Consider the following 19,487-nt stretch of genomic DNA (forward strand, 5'->3'; position numbering starts at 1 on the left):
GGTTCGGCCGAGCCGGTAGCGGTGACGATATGACGTCACTGAACTGGTTCTCCCCCCACGCCCTCCCACCCCCCCCACCCCCCCACGTTATTCTTACCTTTTATTTGGTCCCACCCCCAATCTATTGCTGCCTCCTGAGTCCCAGCTGATGACTAGAGGAAAAAAAACTGTTTAAACTCTTGCCAGGGGGCTTCAAAGGTCCGTCCTACAGCTGATCAGTGTTAAAAGCAAACAAATGAGTCAGGTCGTAAGTGCGAGGACTGGTCGTAAGTGCGAGGACCTTCCAGAAATGACTCTGACCAGCTAGCCACGCCCACCTAGTCACATGACCTCCAAGCCACACCCACAAAATAAGCCACGCCCACAGAACCGGTAGTAAAAAAATTTAGAACCCATCCCTGATTATGTGTAACTGGGGACTCTAGGCCACTTTATGTCACCAAATCCATATGATACATGATAAAGTTCAACCTATTCTTCAAAGCACCTGAAGGCAGGATAAGAACCAATGGATGGAAACTGATCAAGGAGAGAACCAACTTAGAATTAAGGAGAAACTTCCTGACAGTGAGAATAATGAATCAGTGGAACAGCTTGCCTTCAGAAGTTGTGAATGCTCCAGCACTGGAAGTTTTTAGTGATTGGACAACCATTTGTCTGAAATGTTTGAGCAGGAAGGTTGGACTAGAAGACCACCAAAATCCCTTCAATTCTGTTATTCTTATATTTGTTAAACCATGGGTGTCAAACTTGCGGTGTCACATTGCCGTCATGTGACATTTCATGACATTTTTTTCCCTTCATGGAGCTGGGGTGGCCATGGCCTATGCATGACGCATCCGGCCCATGGGCCGCCAGTTTGACACCCCTGTAAATAAATCAAAAGAAAAAATGAAGATGGAGAAGATGTATTAAAGCTACAGTCCATGTATTTAGTCATTGGTGACACTAAATCAGGGGTGAAATCCAGCAGATTCTGACAGATACTGGAGAACTGGTAGTGGAAATTTTGAGTAGTTTGGAGAACTGGCAAATACCATTTCTGGCTGGCCCCAGGAGTGGGATGGGAATGGAGATTTTGCAGTATCCTTCCCCAGCCATGCCCACCAAGCCACGCCCACCAAGCAACACTACACCCACCAAGCAACACCCACAGAACCAGTAATAAAAAAAATTGGATTTTCCCACTGCACTAAATGTGACAGAAACTGAGATTAAATTCAGAGGAATTGGCAGCTTTTTGACCTGTTCAGGGGTGTCTGCAAAGTAGGACAGAAAAAGTCAACTGGATGGCTTGGCATGATCAAATCGCTGCTATTTTTATGCATGACCCCAGAGTTCAGTCACAATGATGTGGTCACCAAGCTTGACTTTTTTGACCATATACTCTTTGTCTCTTGGCTGCTGAGAAGATGAAATAAGAGGATTCCAGTTATACTCACCTGTTGGAAAGACAGTAAAGGAGTAAGCCAACGAGAAGGGAAAAACACCATATGAAGAAAACAATAACAGATTCATAATTTCAAATTCTCTTGATATATCTACCTCTCTATTTATGCCCATTATAGCTTTGTGAATAAATGTTTTTTCCCTTCCAGTGAAATTATATGACTAAGATAGAAGAATATTTTAAGAAGTGTAAACCACATGTTTTCATGCTTTTTTGGTTTGATTTAAGCAGTTATTTATAGGATCGTGGCTCAATTAATTGTTTTGTTCAGAGCAGCCCACAAGTGACAGTAATTATCTAGCAGATTTTTTTGTCCTCTTGTAGTGTATACATCCTCGTCTCGCTTGTGCAAAGAAAAGTGTAGGTATGTGGGCATGATGTTACTTATTTTTATTTGTTTGTTTTGATACCCTGGTGTGGTAAGGACTTTGGCGATTGTGTGGAGAAAACTGGAGGGTGAAAATACAAGTGCATCCATGACAAGAGGAAAACAAGTGTGTGTGTGTGTGTGTGTGTGTGTGTGCGGATGATGATGTGTTGATGGGAATAAAAACAGCTCTTTAAAACAGGAACTTGGCTTGTGCCTTGTGAAGTGTCTAAGTTATGTATCTATCCATCTCTGTGACTGGCAACAAGCAGGCAAGATTAGACCTCCAGGGAAACAAAACAGGCTTAGCGGGGAAGAATCTGCCAGGATGATACAGATCGCATTTCCGAATGCCTTCCCCTTTCTGATGGTGTCTTTTTCTAGTTTTTTTCTGGAGTTTGAGCTGTCTTGGTGAAGTATCCCTGTGTCCCTGTGTTGGTAATGGTTTGTTCTCTGAGCTTGTTGTTTAGTTTCCGAATGTTTCTTAATCAGGCTAGGTAACATCATTGGGTTGAAGTGTCTTGTTTCAGTTCTGTTCTGCTTTTAGTAGAAGTATCCCTGTAATAGAAAAGCAACCCACCAAAGGCAAAATAAAACAATGTGGTTTTTTTCCATGCAGGTACTATAATGCCTTGGTAAGGCCACACTTGGAATACTGCATTCAGTTTTGGTCGCCACCATGTAAAAAAGATGTGGAGCCTCTAGAAAGAGTGCAGAGAAGAGCAACAAAGATGATTAGGGGACTGGAGGCTAAAACATATGAAGAATGGATGCAGGAATTTGGTATGTCTAGTTTAACGAAAAGAAGGACTAGGGGAGACATGATAGCAGTGTTCCAATATCTCAGGAGTTGCCACAAAGAAGAAGGAGTCAAACTATTCTCCAAAGCACCTGAGGGTAGAACAAAAAGCAATGGGTGGAAACTAATCAAGGAGAGAAGCAACTTAGAACTAAGGAGAAATTTCCTGACAGTTAGAACAATTAATCAGTGAAACATCTTGCCTCCAGAAGTTGTGAATTCTCCAACACTGGAAATTTTTAAGAAGATGTTGGATAACCATTTGTCTGAAGTGGTGTAGGTTTTCCTGCCTAAGCAGGGGGTTGGACTAGAAAACCTCCAAGGTCCCTTCCAACTCTGTTATTCTATTCTATTCCTCTAAAAATGCTGTCCTTGATTAACGTGAGATTGTGGCCCTTCCCTCTATCTGAGTGCAGGCTTGGATGATGTGAGGGTGACAGCAAAAATAAAAATGCATCCATTGTCCAGTAAAAGAATGCCCATGCCTTGGTTGGATCCATGATGTTTCCTTTCTTGTCTCAAAGTGGTCAGTTTTTCATCTGTGAACATTTGAGGAGGAAAAGAAGAACATCCTTCTACCTATTCACATAATGATCTCCCTGGTTTCTGAAGAGCATTTTGGAATAAATTCAGTCTTCACTGACCGAAGGATTTTACAAAGGAAAACAATCTCTAGTCCTAGACTAAATTTGTGTCTCTTTTGATAATTCTTAGATTCTGCTGACTCTAAGAGTTGAAAACGAACAGCAGTTTCCTGTATTATCAGGGAACATAACAACTGCATGAGAAACATGTATGGAGACTTATCATAGTTTTAGCCAGCCAGCTCCTAAACTTATCCCTCCCTAAAACACAGCTTCATCCACATATTACTATGATGATGCTACTTTGGATCACTTTAAACTTCTCCTCTGTAATAGCGGGAATGCATAATCAAACTTCTTATCCATTGCCACTCCTTTGAGAGGCATGTGGAGGAAACCTTGATTCTGCGTCCAACACAATATTTCACAGAAAATCAGTTTTTTAATCATATCCAAACTCTTTTGAAGTCTTCCTTCCTCTTGCTGCTGTCTAGATGTCTGTAAAGGAATGCCATAATGGGAAATATACTTTGGGATCTCACATTGTGCGAAGCCTTGGTTTGTTTCAATTTGTTGAAAATGGTATGGTGCAATAGTCTATATAAAATGCTTAGACATGAACTGCTGTTAACAAACTACATATAGTATATCTGGAGGTAAATAGCACTGTAATTTATATGAGCTCTTAAGTTTTGCATTTTCTCAGTCAATGTCATTGTTGAGATTTCATTTTAAAGGCACATTTAAGTGCACAAATGTTATCATTAATTACTCTTAATTGAGCTAGAGATCAGTCTGTATGCATGCACACATATGTTACATTTGGGTTTATTGGATATAAATACAGATAGCTAAGAATGGATCATATTCTTCTTTGAATTAGCTACCCAAAACAAATTTTGAGTAGCAAAAATCAGAATTCTGGTAGCACCTTTTTCTGATACACAGGGTTTTTTTTTTATTAAAAGCCATACATTTTCATGAACTGTAGCTTACTTCATCAGTTATATGGATGTTTAGCAAAACAGATTTATTAGAACTAGAAAATAAACTATTCAAAACACACTGCAAGGGATGTGCGAACTCACCTGGAGAATACAATACATTAAAATCGTGTCATACATGGTAAGTGTAGCCTCCTGCAGCAGAATGATAGTTTGTGGGTTTTAAACAACTCCTCTCCATTCGACAGTGATTCCAAGAGAAGCTGAGAGTGTCATCTTGGGACTTGTCAATTCTAACTGCACAAGTAAAGACAAATGAAATTGCCCATTTAATTAAGGTATTGCCAATTAGTTCATTGAGGCAGTAAAATCAACATAAGGGAATTAGATCGTGGATGAGGCGAACTGAATTTAGGATTGTGACTAGGCTCAAACGGTAGGTGATAGTTTTGCTCACACCAGGACATGGGGAAATGATCTGCTCCCTTCCTTAAGATAGTCATTGTGCCTATGGACTGGCACTGGGGAAGGCATATTAATTCTCCCCCCCCCATTATGTCACATATAATAAGCAGTAACATTTTCCTTTTAAACAGCCCTTTCTTCTCCAGCTTCAGTTTCTTCCAGCCTTGGAGATAATTGCCAGTCATTTACGACCCTTCAATCTGTCCGAATAGCAGCCAGATCCTATTGTGTTTTTCCACAGATCTTGAAAGAAAGAGACCGCGAAGAAGAAAACGGTGCCGTCTATGCTTTTCATTTGCAGTACAAAAACGTGTTTTTGCTTTATTCCACCAGAAGAGGGTGGTCTTTGAAAAGCACTTCGCATCAGCCTGGGATTCCTATTGTGCTTAAAAACAGCAGAGGGAAAACAAGCACAACTTTTCTCCTTGGCACCTTGCTAGACCTTGCCCGGAGCAGACGGTGAAGAAAACACCTGAAGTCCTTCATTACAAAAGGAATGCAAAAGATTTTCCCTTGGAAGCTGGGAAGACACGAGATCGCAAAAGCTGCCAGTGGAACTTAAGATTGTTTTCCTCTCCCTCTCTCTCTGCCAGAGCTGTCCTGTGTGGGTACTTTTTGTTCTTCAGGAATACAGCCTTTTCTCCAGGGACGATCTACTTCTGATGGGGAATCCATGCCACTTTGGAAAAAGACAAGAGCAATTTCCCAGCGCTGGGTGAGTTTCCTTAAGCATTTCTTTCTCTGCGTTGAAATTTGTCAGGACAATTCAAATAAATGTGCTCTGACTCAGCAGCAGCCAGATGATCTGTCTTTTTACCGAAGCTTGTTGCACACTTCGCAAGGCTTTGCAACCTGCAGATAGATTTGGGTCCCCTTTCTTCGCCCTGCTGAAAGTCGTTGGAGTTCAGATTGACTAAGACTCAGTGAGCATTGGCTTTTTGCAAAATTACTCCAGGTTTGTCCAAGGGAAGAGGCTGCTGGAAACACAGCTGCAAGAAATTTTTAAAAAATGACTGAGGATGTTAGTTTGCAAGAGCTGGACAGCGACAGGTCAGAAAACGGTGAAGAGGTGGAGATTATTGTTAATGTTGGAGGAGTAAGGCAGGTGCTGTATGGGGATCACCTGAACCAGTATCCCGACACAAGGCTAGCAGAACTTGTGAACTGTTTATCGGGAGGTTACGATACGATTTTCTCACTTTGTGATGACTACGATCCTGGGATAAGAGAGTTTTACTTCGACAGAGATCCAGATGCTTTTAAATGCATCATTGAGGTTTATGATTTTGGGGAGGTTCACATGAAGAAAGGCATCTGTCCCATTTGTTTCAAAAATGAAATGGAATTTTGGAAAGTGGATCTGAAATTCCTGGATGATTGTTGCAAAGCACATCTGAGTGAAAAAAAGGAAGAGCTTGAAGAAATTGCCCGTCGGGTCCAATTGATCTTGGATGACTTGGGAATGGACTCCTCCGAAAACAGCTGGACCAAGTGCAAAAAATGTATCTGGAAATTCCTGGAAAAACCTGAATCATCCTACCCGGCTCGGGTTGTAGCCGTCACATCTTTTCTACTCATCTTGACCTCATCGGTAGTGATGTGTGTGGGAACCATCCCGGAACTGCAGGTGCTGGACTCTGAAGGTAAATCCGTAGAGCATCCAGTTCTGGATAAGATCGAAACAGCTTGTATTGTCTGGTTTACTCTTGAGTATGTCCTCAGGCTCATCTCTTCTCCTAATAAGTTGCACTTTGCTCTTTCTTTCATGAACATCATTGACATTTTTGCAATCCTTCCTTTCTACATCAGCCTCATCCTGACCCATTTGGGCACCAAATTGATGGAGTTAACCAATGTACAGCAAGCTGTCCAAGCACTTCGGATCATGAGGGTGGCCAGAATTTTCAAACTGGCACGCCACTCCTCAGGACTACAGACATTGACCTATGCGCTTAAGAGGAGCTTTAAGGAACTGGGGCTTCTCCTGATGTATCTAGCAGTTGGGATCTTTGTGTTTTCTGCCCTGGGTTACACAGTGGAGCAAAGTCATTCCGAAACATTGTTTAAGAGCATCCCTCAGTCCTTTTGGTGGGCAATCATCACCATGACCACCGTAGGTTACGGAGACATCTACCCAAAGACAATATTGGGGAAACTCAATGCTGCTATCAGTTTTCTTTGTGGGGTCATAGCCATTGCCTTGCCCATTCACCCCATCATTAATAACTTTGTGCGATACTACAACAAGCAGAGAGTGCTAGAGACAGCTGCCAAGCATGAGTTAGAACTGATGGAGCTCAATGCAGGAGACCAGAAAGGCAGCGGTTCCCATGATAAATCAGCACACCTTCTGGGGGATGGAAACAAACATTCCCAATGGAGCAGACACCAGAAATTCTCCCATAGTGACACTTTCATTCACCTTCTGTCAGACGACAACTATTACCGAACCAGGCTTCAGAGTTGCAAGTAGTCTGGCTCCATTCAGAAGTCTGGAATAAAAGAGAAAGAATAGAGAAGACCCCTTTGAGGTCAGACTTCCCCCCCCCAAGCTTAAAACATGCAAATGTCTCAGTGTCTCCACTTTCTTTTGGTAAGTCATGGATAACTGAAGAGTGCAGAGAATGTATAGCCAACCCTGTTGATGCAGACTGCCACTTCAGAAGCCAAAATGATAAATAAAAATAAAGATCTGTGCGTCTCTTGGCCAGTTCATGTTTCATGATCGCTTATGCAACCTTATAAAATCACAAAAGATGTCCTGCATAAAAATAACAACGAAAATACATGTGTATAGAGCTGGTCAAAGATCTGAGTTGCTTGATGGAAAAGTCATTTCAACATTTCTGAAAACTTGGTATGTATAGCACAAATGCAACCTAGGACTTTTACAAGAGAAATCCAGTTGAATATATAATACTCCGGGAAATATGCTTTTAAAAAACCTGTAAGATTTGGTGATACAAAACTTCCCTTTTTAGCAAAGAAAAAAGATTGCTCCTGAAGGAACTATAATAAAATATTTATGCCAAACAAGATGATCTTCATTGGATCTGTTTTTCTTATTATAATTTCATTCAGTTCTTTGTAGGAAAGTTCCATACTTTAAAACTTTACACCAGCCTTTCACCCTTTTATAAGTAACACTAACATTCATTTGCCTTCAGTCTTGCCAAAAAGGAGAAATAAAAGTGAGCAAAGGAAAACTTGTCACAACAACATGTATTCTATTTATAGTGGTAAGATGTTTGTGCGGTTTCTAGCAATACAGCATTTGATTTCTTAACAAGGGGACAAATCTCTCATGCAGCCTAGGTTCTAAAGGATGGGTATACAGCTTGGAGAATTTATGCAGTGGTATCTATGGACCTAGCCAAATATAGTCAAGCAAAACATCTTATAAAACTAAGGGACTTTAAATGGCCAGAGCCATTTACTTCTGGATGGGGTGGCTTCACTGTGCTTAGAATTTCATGGTACAATTCAACCCCAAAGTGTGATTGATAGTTTACATTTCAAGAGTGGCGGAAGAGAACTGAGTAACTGAAGTTGTGGCAATATCAAAAAGGGTACCATAAATAGGTAGGTTTAAGCCGCTGTAAAAAAAAAAGGAATAATGTTTTCTGATAAACAGAATGGCTAGAGTTATAATGAAATTTATTGGAACTGGAGTTTGATTTTGAAAACTTATATGTCACTCACCAGCACACTCAGTTTTACAAGTCATGTGATAAGAAAGCTTTGGATCATTTTCTTATGTGAAGACTGTAGACTTCCTTCTCCGAGAAGCTCAGTCACATTGTCCAAGTCTGGATAGCTGAGGCAAATAGAAAATGATGACAGTCTTTTAATTTTGTAACACTCTTTTGACAGATGTAATAAGAGGAATGCAAATGTCCTCTGCCATTGTACTTGCTCTCTTATGTTCAATTCTGATCCATTAAATTGGAGGGTAATTTTTAAAAATTAATCATCGTGCTTCTACTTTCTTCTATTACTCAGAAGATCTTGATAAGATGGCATGCTATTTGTGGGGCAAGTGGAAAAGGGTTTGAGGCAATGTTTAAACCCCTCAATTTTTTTAAAAAAAGCCCTTGATTTTAATTGATTGCATTACGAACAAAGTTGCATAGAAGGTACTCCCTCTTTTTCTAGTCTGATATCCACCCCATAAGATCAATGGAGGCAGAAGCAGTGATTCAGCATTGGTTGAGCATCCATTAATTATTTATTTTTCAAATTTGCACCCAGATTTGAAAGCCAAGAAAGTGAAGCCCATCGTTCCTAGATGATTAGCAATTGTAGTCTAAGGCACCTGCTGCTTCATCTTGGTTATTCATAAAGTATGATAACCCGGGGTGTGGCACAAAGGCAACATAGCCAGAAAATAAGTCCAAGCCCCTTTATTAGCTCCAAACTTTGCCCCCAACGTCCCTTTACTCTCCGGTCTGGAGAAAACCTGTAAGCAGACAAAACTTCCAACCATAAATCCAAGATAAGATAATTAATCCGGCAGGGCAAGCAAGATAAGGAATTCCAGAATTGAAGTAGCATGGACATAAATTAAACCAGTTGGGAGGATGCCAGGAACTCAGATAAAGCAGTCGACACGAACATGCACTCAGCGTTTGTTCCCGACAACCGCCCCTCCCATTTGCCTCTCCTTTTAAACTCCAGCTCCAGGTGTATCTTGTGAAGAGGATCAGGGCCCTTTCCTCCCTCATAAGCCACGCAACCCACATTGCTCTCTTCTCCGTTCTTCCTTGCATGCCCTAGGATGAGGAAGGGGTGGACTTTGGTCTTCATCCGAACCCCGTCTCCCTTGTTCTATCTCTCCCCTGTTCTGCCCAGCCTGACTTTGCCCTTCCCCAGTTTCCTCCACAGCCAACGAAGCCACTCTCTCGCTCTCTGTCAGCTGTTCATCTTCCATCTCAGAGTCAGACTCTGACAGGGGCATGACATAAAGTCTTCCTTCATAGCTGTAATGCTGGATTTTGACTAAGTTGGCCCAGATTCAAGTCCACCTTCAGCATGTAAGTTCACTGGGTGATTTTTGGGCCAGTCACTCCATCCCAATCCAGTCTATCTTAGAGGATTGTCATTGTGGAATAATGGATGGAACTGGTCCACCACTAGAGGAAACATAAGTGTTGTGGCCCACCAGCAGCCTGTGCAGATTGTGGCTGATCCTGACGACAAGGAGGCTGGTGTGTGTCGCGCCAGCAGCCTGCGCAGCCGGCGCTTGCGTCGGACAGTGAGGAGGCTGAAGAGGATGTGGTGCCAGAGGCAGAGACTCAGCCAGGGCCTTCAGAACCTCCAGAGGCTCCTTCAAGTGGAGATAGCGAAGTGGAGGAGCCTCTCCTCAATGCTCGAGCATGCAGGGCTGCCAAAAGGCAGGAGTGGCTACTCAGGAGGAGGAGGTCTACTCGAGAGTAAGGCTTGAGGATAATTGGCTACTCCTGTAGCCTATTTAACACGCTGTTAGTAAGTTTCTTGCTAGAAACAACTTGTAATTATCATCAGAGCATTTTTGGAAAAGTCTTATTGTATCTAGTTTTCTGGGCTGGTTGCCAACCTTTGCCGGACTTTGGTTTATTCTTGCTACTTAATAAATTCGATAAGGACTGTTGGTGTGTGTCAATATCCTCGGGAATCTGGAGCTAGGGCAGAACAATAAGATGGAAATGTATCACCAAACAACCTTGCCTTGAAGTATTCATTAAGTTGTTAGAACATAAACAGCAGCTTATAGTTTGTCTTGGAATAAGGATCTTGAGCTTCCCACACTTATTCTGTTTCTCCAAGCAATGAGAAGTTCAAGAGATACAGCACTTATTGAGATCTCACTATATGTGAAAGAAAGCCACTGACTTTCATAATTTTATAAATTTATAAAAAACATTGATTTAATACATACAGTTAATCATATTGATGACCACTTCTTCCATTTCAAGTCTTGGAAGAAAGAGTTACTCCTCCAAATGCCTCTCTCAATTTTTTGTAGCTCTTTCTTTCTCTATTTTGTAAAAAGAACAGTCAACCATAGCCCAGTGAGATAAATGCTTATCTCCCTTCTTTCAGGTGAGAGAAGATTTACAGGTAAAAGAGATTGCTACACCAGTCCAGCCAGGACTGCTGTTTAAATATAATGTGAATTGACTGGAAACAACCTCAGATCCTCAGATCCCTATTTCTGCAAGCCAAACATGCTGGAAGAGGGCTCATACTTCTCTTCCCCTCTGCCCAGCTTCTCCACCTGCTTTCGGTCTTGTGGACAACAGCTTTACCATGTTGCATAAACATTAACTCTGGACTGAATCAAGAGATAGCTGCATGATGCACACGAATGGCAGGACCCTACAACATCCCTGGATCCCCAAAATTAAACAAAAATGCATTAACATATATCAAATGTTATATTAAATAGTTTTAATATTAAATATTAAAAGTAGCAGAGATCTTGAAAGATCTTAGGCTTTTGGCTAGATTTGGGACATTTTTCATGCATTTTTTGACTCCCTCATCTGCAGAGATGGTATTCAGCCGGTTCGGACCGGTTCAAGTGAACCAGTAGCGGCAACTGTGGGTGGGGTGGCCCCACCCCTGCCCTGCCCCTGCCCTGCCCCCACCCAGACGTAATGCCATCCTATTTAGCCACATTTTTGAGGCCGGATGCATGTGTGGAATGCATGCGCGCGAGCAAAGCACATGCGCAGAAGGCCAGGCGCACGTGTCGGGCGCACTCACAGAAGGCGCATACATGCAAGCAAACCGAGCGTGTGCACGCGCGGCAAACCAGTGGCAACAATATGTGAAACCCACCCCTGCTCACCTGATAACCCACAGTTCCTGTGGCTTGTTTGCCTAAACCTGGCAGGGGAGAAGCTGGAATGTGGGAAGAATCTTTCTCTTTCAACAATTTCACTGGTGTTACTGGCCTCAAGCGGACTCCAGGCAAAAACCTTGCTCAGGAGTTTACAACATACAGTGGACTATTCCACTATTCCACTTTTCTATCTCTTACTATTTGAAAAGGGAAGTTGTGTGCTACCATTGCATCCAACAGCATTTTCACTCCTCCAGAAGATGAGAGAAGAAGAGGGGGGGGGAGGGAGGAGAGCTGAAGACAGAGTCTTCCTTGGTACAGATTGAGGCGAAACCATGAACCTTGACCTGGTGATCTGTGATCTGTGGCACTCCATAAATTTGCAAGTGACATTTATTTTCCTCCAAAATGCTGAAATTGGTTCGGGGCCCCAGAATCAGTTTATCCATTTGCAGAAGCGTTATGAAAAAGCAACGTTTAGGAGCCCCATTTTAAGAAGTTCGTTATGGAACTATCTCACGTCAGGAAAGAGGAGTACAATCCTCCTTCACATGCCGCTTTTTCCTTTTACCATTCTGATTTCCATATCCTTCTCTCACCGTGAGAAGAGTGTGCCCTTCATCTAACCCCTTCAAATTTGCTGTTCTTTCATTTGAAAATACTAATGCTTTACATTGTACTTTAAGCAATCAGGGTAACATTTTAATGGAAATGAGTTTAAAATGAAGATGAATTCAGAATTTGTGTGGGGGAAGAGTAGTCCTCTGCCAGTTATATTACACTAAGATATTTACAAGGAAAATGAAACAGGCAATCTTACGCATGTTATATTATCTGATGGAACCTCCATAGAACCGAGGCAAGCTAGATTGGATGACTGCTTGGGTCCTAGATTACCTTCTCTGGTAAATATGCTACAATGTCAGCAATGCAGCTTCCTGGGGAGAAGATTGCCCCCAAATCAAGTGGTAACCAGAGGTGGATTTCACATAATTTTACCACCGATTCACCACGTACCAAAAATGTGAGCACATGTGTGCCTTCTGCGCATGCCCTTTTCTCGCGCACACAGCTTGCATGCATGCGCGTGGCTTAAAAACATGGCTAAATAGGGCGGGATAGCACCGGGGGGGTGGCAGGGGTGCCCACCCGCAAGTCGCCACTACCGCTTCGCCCAAACCGGTCCAAACCTACTCTATGGTAGGACAGCCATGACTCTGCATTGTGCATAATAAAACGGAATCTTTTATATTTGTTCAATTTTACTGTTTTGGGGTTTGAGAAACCACAATATAATATGCTTTCTAAGCCAACTGAAAAGAAATATTTCTTGTGAAAGGCAACATATACATTTTAAAGATCAAATATAAATATTCGTTGTTGGGTTCAGGATTCATGCCGAGACTGGGAACTGCATTTTGTAGAGAGATTTCCCCCGGGTTATGCTTTTATCTTCAAAGTGTTAAATTAGCATAGTTATTCAATAGCACGTGGATGGGGTGTACAGTAAGTCTATAGCAGGAAGGCAGACACTTGCGCTCTCTCCAAGTTTTTGGACAACCTAATGTCCTATTCATGTCTTTTAGAAGCCTCTCTTAATTATAAGTTAAAGTCAGGTTGATTGCAAAGCTGTTCTACTATCCTGATCAGTGAGCATTTCAATCGATCAATCAGAATAGAGCTGGAAGGGAGCCTGGAGGTCTTCTAGTCCAACCCTCTGCTCAAGCAGGAGACCCTATATCATTTCAGATAGGTGGCTGTCCAATTTCTTCTTAAAAACGTCCAGTGATGAAGCACCCACAGCTTCTGAAGACAAGCAGTTCCACTGGCAAATTGTCCTCACTGTTAGGAAGTTTCTCCTTAATTCCAGGTTGCTTCTCTCCTTGATTAGTTTCCATTCATTGTTCCTTATCTTGCCTTCTAGTGCTTTGGAAAATAATTTGACACCCCCCCTTCTTTGGGCAGTCCTTCAAATAGTGGGATATTGCTATCACGTCACCCCAATTCTTCTTTTCTCTAGAATAGCCAAACCCAAATCCTGCAACCGTTCTTCATATGTTTTAGTCTCCAGGCCTTTAATCATTTTAGCTGCTCTTCTTTGGACTTTTTCCAAAGTCACAATATCTTTTTTGTAACATGGTGACCAAAATTGGATGCAGTATTCCAGGTGTGATCTTGCAAAAGATTTATAAAGTGGTACTAATACTTCATGTGATTTTGGTCCTGTGCCTCTGTTTATACAACCAAGAATTGTATTAGCTTTTTTGCTTTTTACTGCGACACAGTGCTGGTTCATATTTAATTGATCATCCACTAGGACTCCAAGGTCCCTGAATTTGGAATATATAGAAGAAACACATAGCGGAAGCTCATAGCTCTAACAAGATCCAGTCAAAACAGGTAAGGACAAGAAAAGATCTATAGCAGTCAAGTCACAGTAGGCAAAGTGAGACATAGTGGTACAATCAACAGCAAAAAGACAGAAAGTTGAGATGCCTGCATATGGTCATTAGATCTGCTGAAGAACTGAATCCAGGGCTGTATCCCCAAGCTGGGAGCTACCATCCTTCCCTTCCTCTGGATAACATGATGAACATAGTTTTCCTGAAAAAGAACCCTGAGCTTCATCCTGATCAGAATCTTGTCCAGGAAGCAAAGCATGGGGTGAAATCTGGATTAAATGTGGCTTATGAAAATAGTCAGTGTACCATACTGAACTCTTCAAAATATAAAAACATAACCACCAAAGCATAAATGTTAATGTGAAAGCATCAATCCAGTCCAATGCAATGCAATGCAATGCAATGCAATGCAATGCAATGCAATGCAATGCAATCCAATGCAATGCAATGCAATCCAATCCAATCCAATCCAATCCAATCCAATCGTTTTATCAAATAAATTCAATTTTAATGTTAGTGAATTTTATATGTAATTTTAATAAATTGAAAGCAAGTATATTTTATTTTGAGCCCACTTTATTTTGAGACTTGTGCCCCCTTAGCATGACATTCAAAATCAAATTCTTAGACATTTAAAAATGCGATTCATGAATGAAGGTGAATATATGTATCCCAGGATAATGTTGCAAGAACCAATCTGGATCAGTCACTAGGACCAGAGGTTTTGTCTTCCGAGCTCAGAAGAAAAAAACATTGGTCCCAATGACCAGCCCAGATTGGATCCTGCAAATTCATTCGTTATTATTATAATGCCTAGGAGCAAGAATATATGACATCTGCCACAGTAGTACAACTACCATTTTAAAAAAGTTCACTGATCTCCATATGGCAGATGGTGCTGTAGCTCAGTGGTAAAGAGCATGCTGTGTTTTCAGCAAATCTCAAGACTTCATCCTTGGCATCTGGAGTTTAGACAGACTATAGCTAAGGGGAGTTGAGAAAGATCTGTGCTCGAGACACCAGACAGAGAAATGTTGCTAATCACAATAGAAAAGACATGGACCAATGAACTGGCTCAGTAGAATTCATTGATACATGAAAGTGCCAAAAGCTGTGGTTGGGCCATGTTCTAATGGCATCTCTATGTTCTAAAGACGAACCATCCTGTTGATGGCTTCCTTGGCTGGTATGGGAACAAAGCACAAGAACCAGTGGTGAAATCCAATTTTTTTTACTATCAGTTCTGCGGGCGTGGCTTGGTGGGCATGGCAGGGGAAGGATACTGCAAAATCCCCATTCCCTCCCCATTCCTGGGGGAAGGATATTACAAAATCTCCATTCCCACCCCACTCTGGGGCCAGCCAGAGGTGGTATTTGCTGGTTCTCCAAACTGTTCAAAATTTCCACTACCAGTTCTCCAGAACCTGTCAGAACCTGCTGGATTTCACCCCTGACAACAACCCCTGCCAATGGAGCTTCTTTATGTCTACTTCTGGTCATTATAAGCATTGCAGCACACACACCATTTCCAGCCAATCAGCTGCAAAAGGAGATGTTTTTCTCAGGAGAGTTATGCCAACTAATCAACCAATGGCTTTTCAGTCTCCAGGGCTTTGCCAGAAAGCTACTTGTACAGGGTAAGAGAAGCTAATTCTCCAATAGAAAAGGTAAAGTTTACCTTACAAGCAAATTCATCACTCTTGGGTGCGATTTTCCATACTCGCTTCTCTCCCATTCTTCTATTATCAGCAAAAGAAACACAGATCATTTTGGCCTTGCAAATTTGTTCAGCTGTTGACCAAAAAAAGGCAGCTTATGAAGAGTGGCAAGCTTCCAGGATGAACAGAGCCAGTCTTCAAGATTTTAAAGCTTTCCAGCTTCCCAAGCATTGTAAGCAGAGGTGGTATTCAGCCAGTTCGCACCAGTTCGGGAGAACCGGTAGTAGTGATCGCAGGTAGGCACACCCACCCACCCACCCGCCCCGGCTCCAAGTCATGCTATTTAGGCACGTTTTCGAGGCCGGATGCATGCGGTAACAGCGTGTGTGTGAAGCATGCAAGTGTGTGCACGATGAACCTGTGGTAAAGGTAAGTGAAACCCACCCCTAATTGTAAGCAAGATGATTCTCCCACCTCAGTCCCACAGTGAGTAGGATGGAAGAAGAGCATTAGTAGGGAACATACTGTATGACAGCCAATTTTCATTTTGTCATTTCTGTCTGCCTTTCCATGGCCTCAGCTCTGAGTCATACATGACTCCTCAGATGAGAATGCCACTATACACTAGTTTTCTTATATTTTCAAGAGGTGAGTGCATGAAAGACAAATCTTCATTTCCCACAACATTTATCTAACGAATTTCCATTAGAGGAAATCATATTTTCCGGAATCCGCCAACCATATTATTTCTAAACTTTTAAAAGGATGTAAGAAACAGAGTTTTAAATTTAGTCAGGAATACTGTATATCTTTATTTTTATTCATAAGATACAGACATTTCTGGGATCTTGGTTTCATTTTTGCTCAAGCTGTTTTTGAAGACTTGGATCAAAATTTATTTGAGCGTAGACAATAATATTGTCTTATCACTGCTATTTATAAATTACAGTATAACACAGTTTTTGGCTGTGAGACTGATGGCTTAGTGCCCAGTACAAACCTAATACAGTGTCTGGAAGTATTTTCTTCATGGGATTTTAAACATTTTACCAAAAAGTCTTGTGCTGTCTTTCAAACTAGCTGAAGCATTTTTAATCTGATGCACGAAGTTTATGTCTTATATAGGGTAAGTAAAGTCTTTTAGTTATTTTTTGTGGGAAAAGCCAATCATGGCTACTCTTTCTCCTTTATTCTCACAGATGTAAATGGTGCAATTTGGTAACACTTTCTATCCAATTGAACATGTAAGTATATAAATTGTATTTTTTTTAAAAAAATATCTGACTCATTAATCTCTGTCATTATTCAACAACTACTACTGAGAGTTACCTGGAGCAAAGATTCAGTGCAAATACTACAACAGTGTCAATAACTAAAACGGTCCTAAAAAAACAATTCTGCGATTTCTTTCCACATCTCAATGTATTACATCACCATTTGAAACAATAGCAACCACAAAAGAAGAATATATAAATAATGTTGATATCAAAAAAAGCATTCTCATACATGATCACATCACTCCCACACCTCAATTTAAGAATGTATGCTTGGTCCTTGAAAATAAAATCCAAGACCTGTCTATCTGGTACAATGTCTCATACTTATTCCAGAGTAGAGTGTAAATTACTACTGGCAAAACACTCTGATGGATAGAGGTGAATGACAGTTGAACAGCCTGAATATTATGCAGATCCTTAAGGAAAATACTGTATGTGTATCTCTGCCTTATTGGTCCACTAACATACAGCTCAAGAACCTGTTTTGTTCATTCTTGGGCGAGATTACTCAAATGAAACAAACAAAATGTTAAAAAGTTAATGATAGTTATGCAGTCACTTACTAAGCACATGTAAATATTATTAAAGGAACCAAAAGATCTTTACAATCCCCAAGGCATGTCACAACTTTTGAGCACCGCTAATGTTTGGAAATTGAAAGTTGACACGTCCTACGTTCAGCCCTTTATTCCTGATTGGATGAAAGTGATAAATGTAGAGTTTTAAGAAGCAGACAAATCCACAGAGAATGAAGCTATCACTGCCTTTTAGCCCATCTTCAAAGGCAGCTTACTCTAAATTCTAGCTACTCTGCTCTCGTAGTCTGTTTGCAAACTTCCGAAATGCCCATTGTTGGAACTATGCAACCTAGACAGACACAGACACTGATTATGGGACAGATCCTACAGAGCTGCCCATATATCTCTATTCGTGGTTTGTTTGTTTTTTTGGATAATGTCCTTACTTTTTAAACTAGCACAAGAAATCCTTTGAAAATATAACAAAAGCTACAGAACCATCCTCAGGGACAGATTATGCTTCACAGTGCTTCTAAAGACACCAAAGTTACATCAATACGTCACCTATTTTCTTAATAAAATATTTCTATTTCATTAAATTTTCTAATTAAAAAATTGCATTAAATAGGCTTTGGAGTTGGCGGGTTTATTAATATACACAGCTTGATAGCAAATATTGTTTTTGTTCTGTCGATGCAACGGATGACATTCCAAGTACCTCTGTCTGAAATCATGTGGAAATCTTTCTTCAATGAGTTGAAATCCACAAGTCTTAAAGTTGCCAAGGTTGGAGATCCCTGCTCTAGATTCTGCTTCTTTCTGAAGATAGCCAAGTTTAGGCCTAATCTCATTTGAAGCATAAGGTCATTCTAGACGACCAAAAAGAAATGCCGCTGGGCATCACTTCCTTTGACCTGCCCCAATGGAGAGTAATCAGCTGTAATAAGGCCCCAACAATTGGGCTGATTCCAGTGGGGAGATATGATCTAGTGGGTAACCGTGTCTTACAGCCAAACCATGCAAAGCTTCATAGGATTAATACCAATACCTTAAATTGTCCTTCAGAAGCTAATTGGCAATAAATACAGGGACTGAACCAGAGATCTCATGGGTACCCAGTCGTGATTGCCAATGAGTATCTGTATTTTGTATCAGCTTTCTGGATGGTTTCTAAAGGCACATTCACGTACACTGCATTGCAATAGTCTAGTTGGGTGGCAACGAAAACAGAGCCTGGTAATGGCACTGAGTGAAATTCCCAGTTTTGCACAGGTCTCCTGGTCAGACCTATTCTTACACTCTGAATGAGTTAGATATTTTGCTCAGCTTTAGAGCTACAGATCAAAGCGGGCAAATCAAACACAGGAAACAGAATCAAGCAATATAATATTTTAAATGAAAACACCGAAATGAAGGTCTAAATAAACAAATCAAACACGGCCAGGTGCACCAACGATAGTAATCAAGGCGCCAGATTGATCTGACTAGAAAAAAAGCATCCTCTCCACTCAATTTTTATTTATTTCCATCTGGTGTCATGGTTGTCCAAGAAGACAGCAAAAAGGTCCTATCGTCTCAGCTTTTAATCAGTCCAACCTTCCGAATAAGACGACGATCCCATTGTTTACTTGATAGCAAAAGAACAATGCCACCCTTTTCCCCCTCACAAAATCAATACACAATGTGCTAACTTAGATTTTAAAAGTGATATGGGAGATGTCTACAAATTGACTTTACATCCAGATCCTTATCCTGGGCTGAATTTCTACATTCATTGAACATACGTGTGTAATGTTATCCAAATGCTGCCTATTTATATCATAAAGGTGGGAAGCTCTACCCATTCAAAGCTACAAATCCAACACCTGCAACTCATTTCAGCAGCCCCAGGTGGAAATGTATTTCCAGGTGGCTCATTTTTCAGTACACCCAGACATCAAGGAGAAGGTTTGCTCCTACTGATTTCAGGGTCCATCTTAGTCAATAGCTGCTCTGTTTGGGAACACAGCATGCCCGACTGGAGTCTTTTCCAGTTCCAGGCACCAAAATTAATTTATGATGTTTTTAATTGCTTTCTTTCAGTCCCTCCATTGGCATACGACTTTGTACTTCAGTCCTGGTGTTTGACGTTTGAGTGCCTGAAAATTAAGGCAGCACTCCATACATAATACTGTTTTATCCCATCACTGTGACAAAT

At 41.1% G+C, this 19,487-nt stretch overlaps 1 protein-coding gene across 1 annotated transcript; it reads left to right on the forward strand.

Annotated features, from left to right (window-relative positions):
* Window positions 1-5,618: 5,618 nt before the first annotated feature.
* Window positions 5,619-7,082, forward strand: KCNF1 (potassium voltage-gated channel modifier subfamily F member 1). The gene has a single exon (XM_070955462.1). It carries the CDS (start codon window positions 5,619-5,621, stop codon window positions 7,080-7,082), a length of 1,464 nt encoding a protein of 487 aa, XP_070811563.1.
* Window positions 7,083-19,487: the final 12,405 nt, after the last annotated feature.

Source organism: Pituophis catenifer, unplaced genomic scaffold, assembly GCF_029215685.1.
Source record: "Pituophis catenifer annectens isolate HBS135680 unplaced genomic scaffold, rPitCat1.0.hap2 SCAF_1, whole genome shotgun sequence".
Taxonomy (NCBI): domain Eukaryota; kingdom Metazoa; phylum Chordata; class Lepidosauria; order Squamata; family Colubridae; genus Pituophis; species Pituophis catenifer.

Bases quoted from the DNA above. Each gene is read 5' to 3' on its own strand.
- KCNF1 (XM_070955462.1), top strand. From the start codon at position 5,619: ATGACTGAGGATGTTAGTTTGCAAGAGCTGGACAGCGACAGGTCAGAA.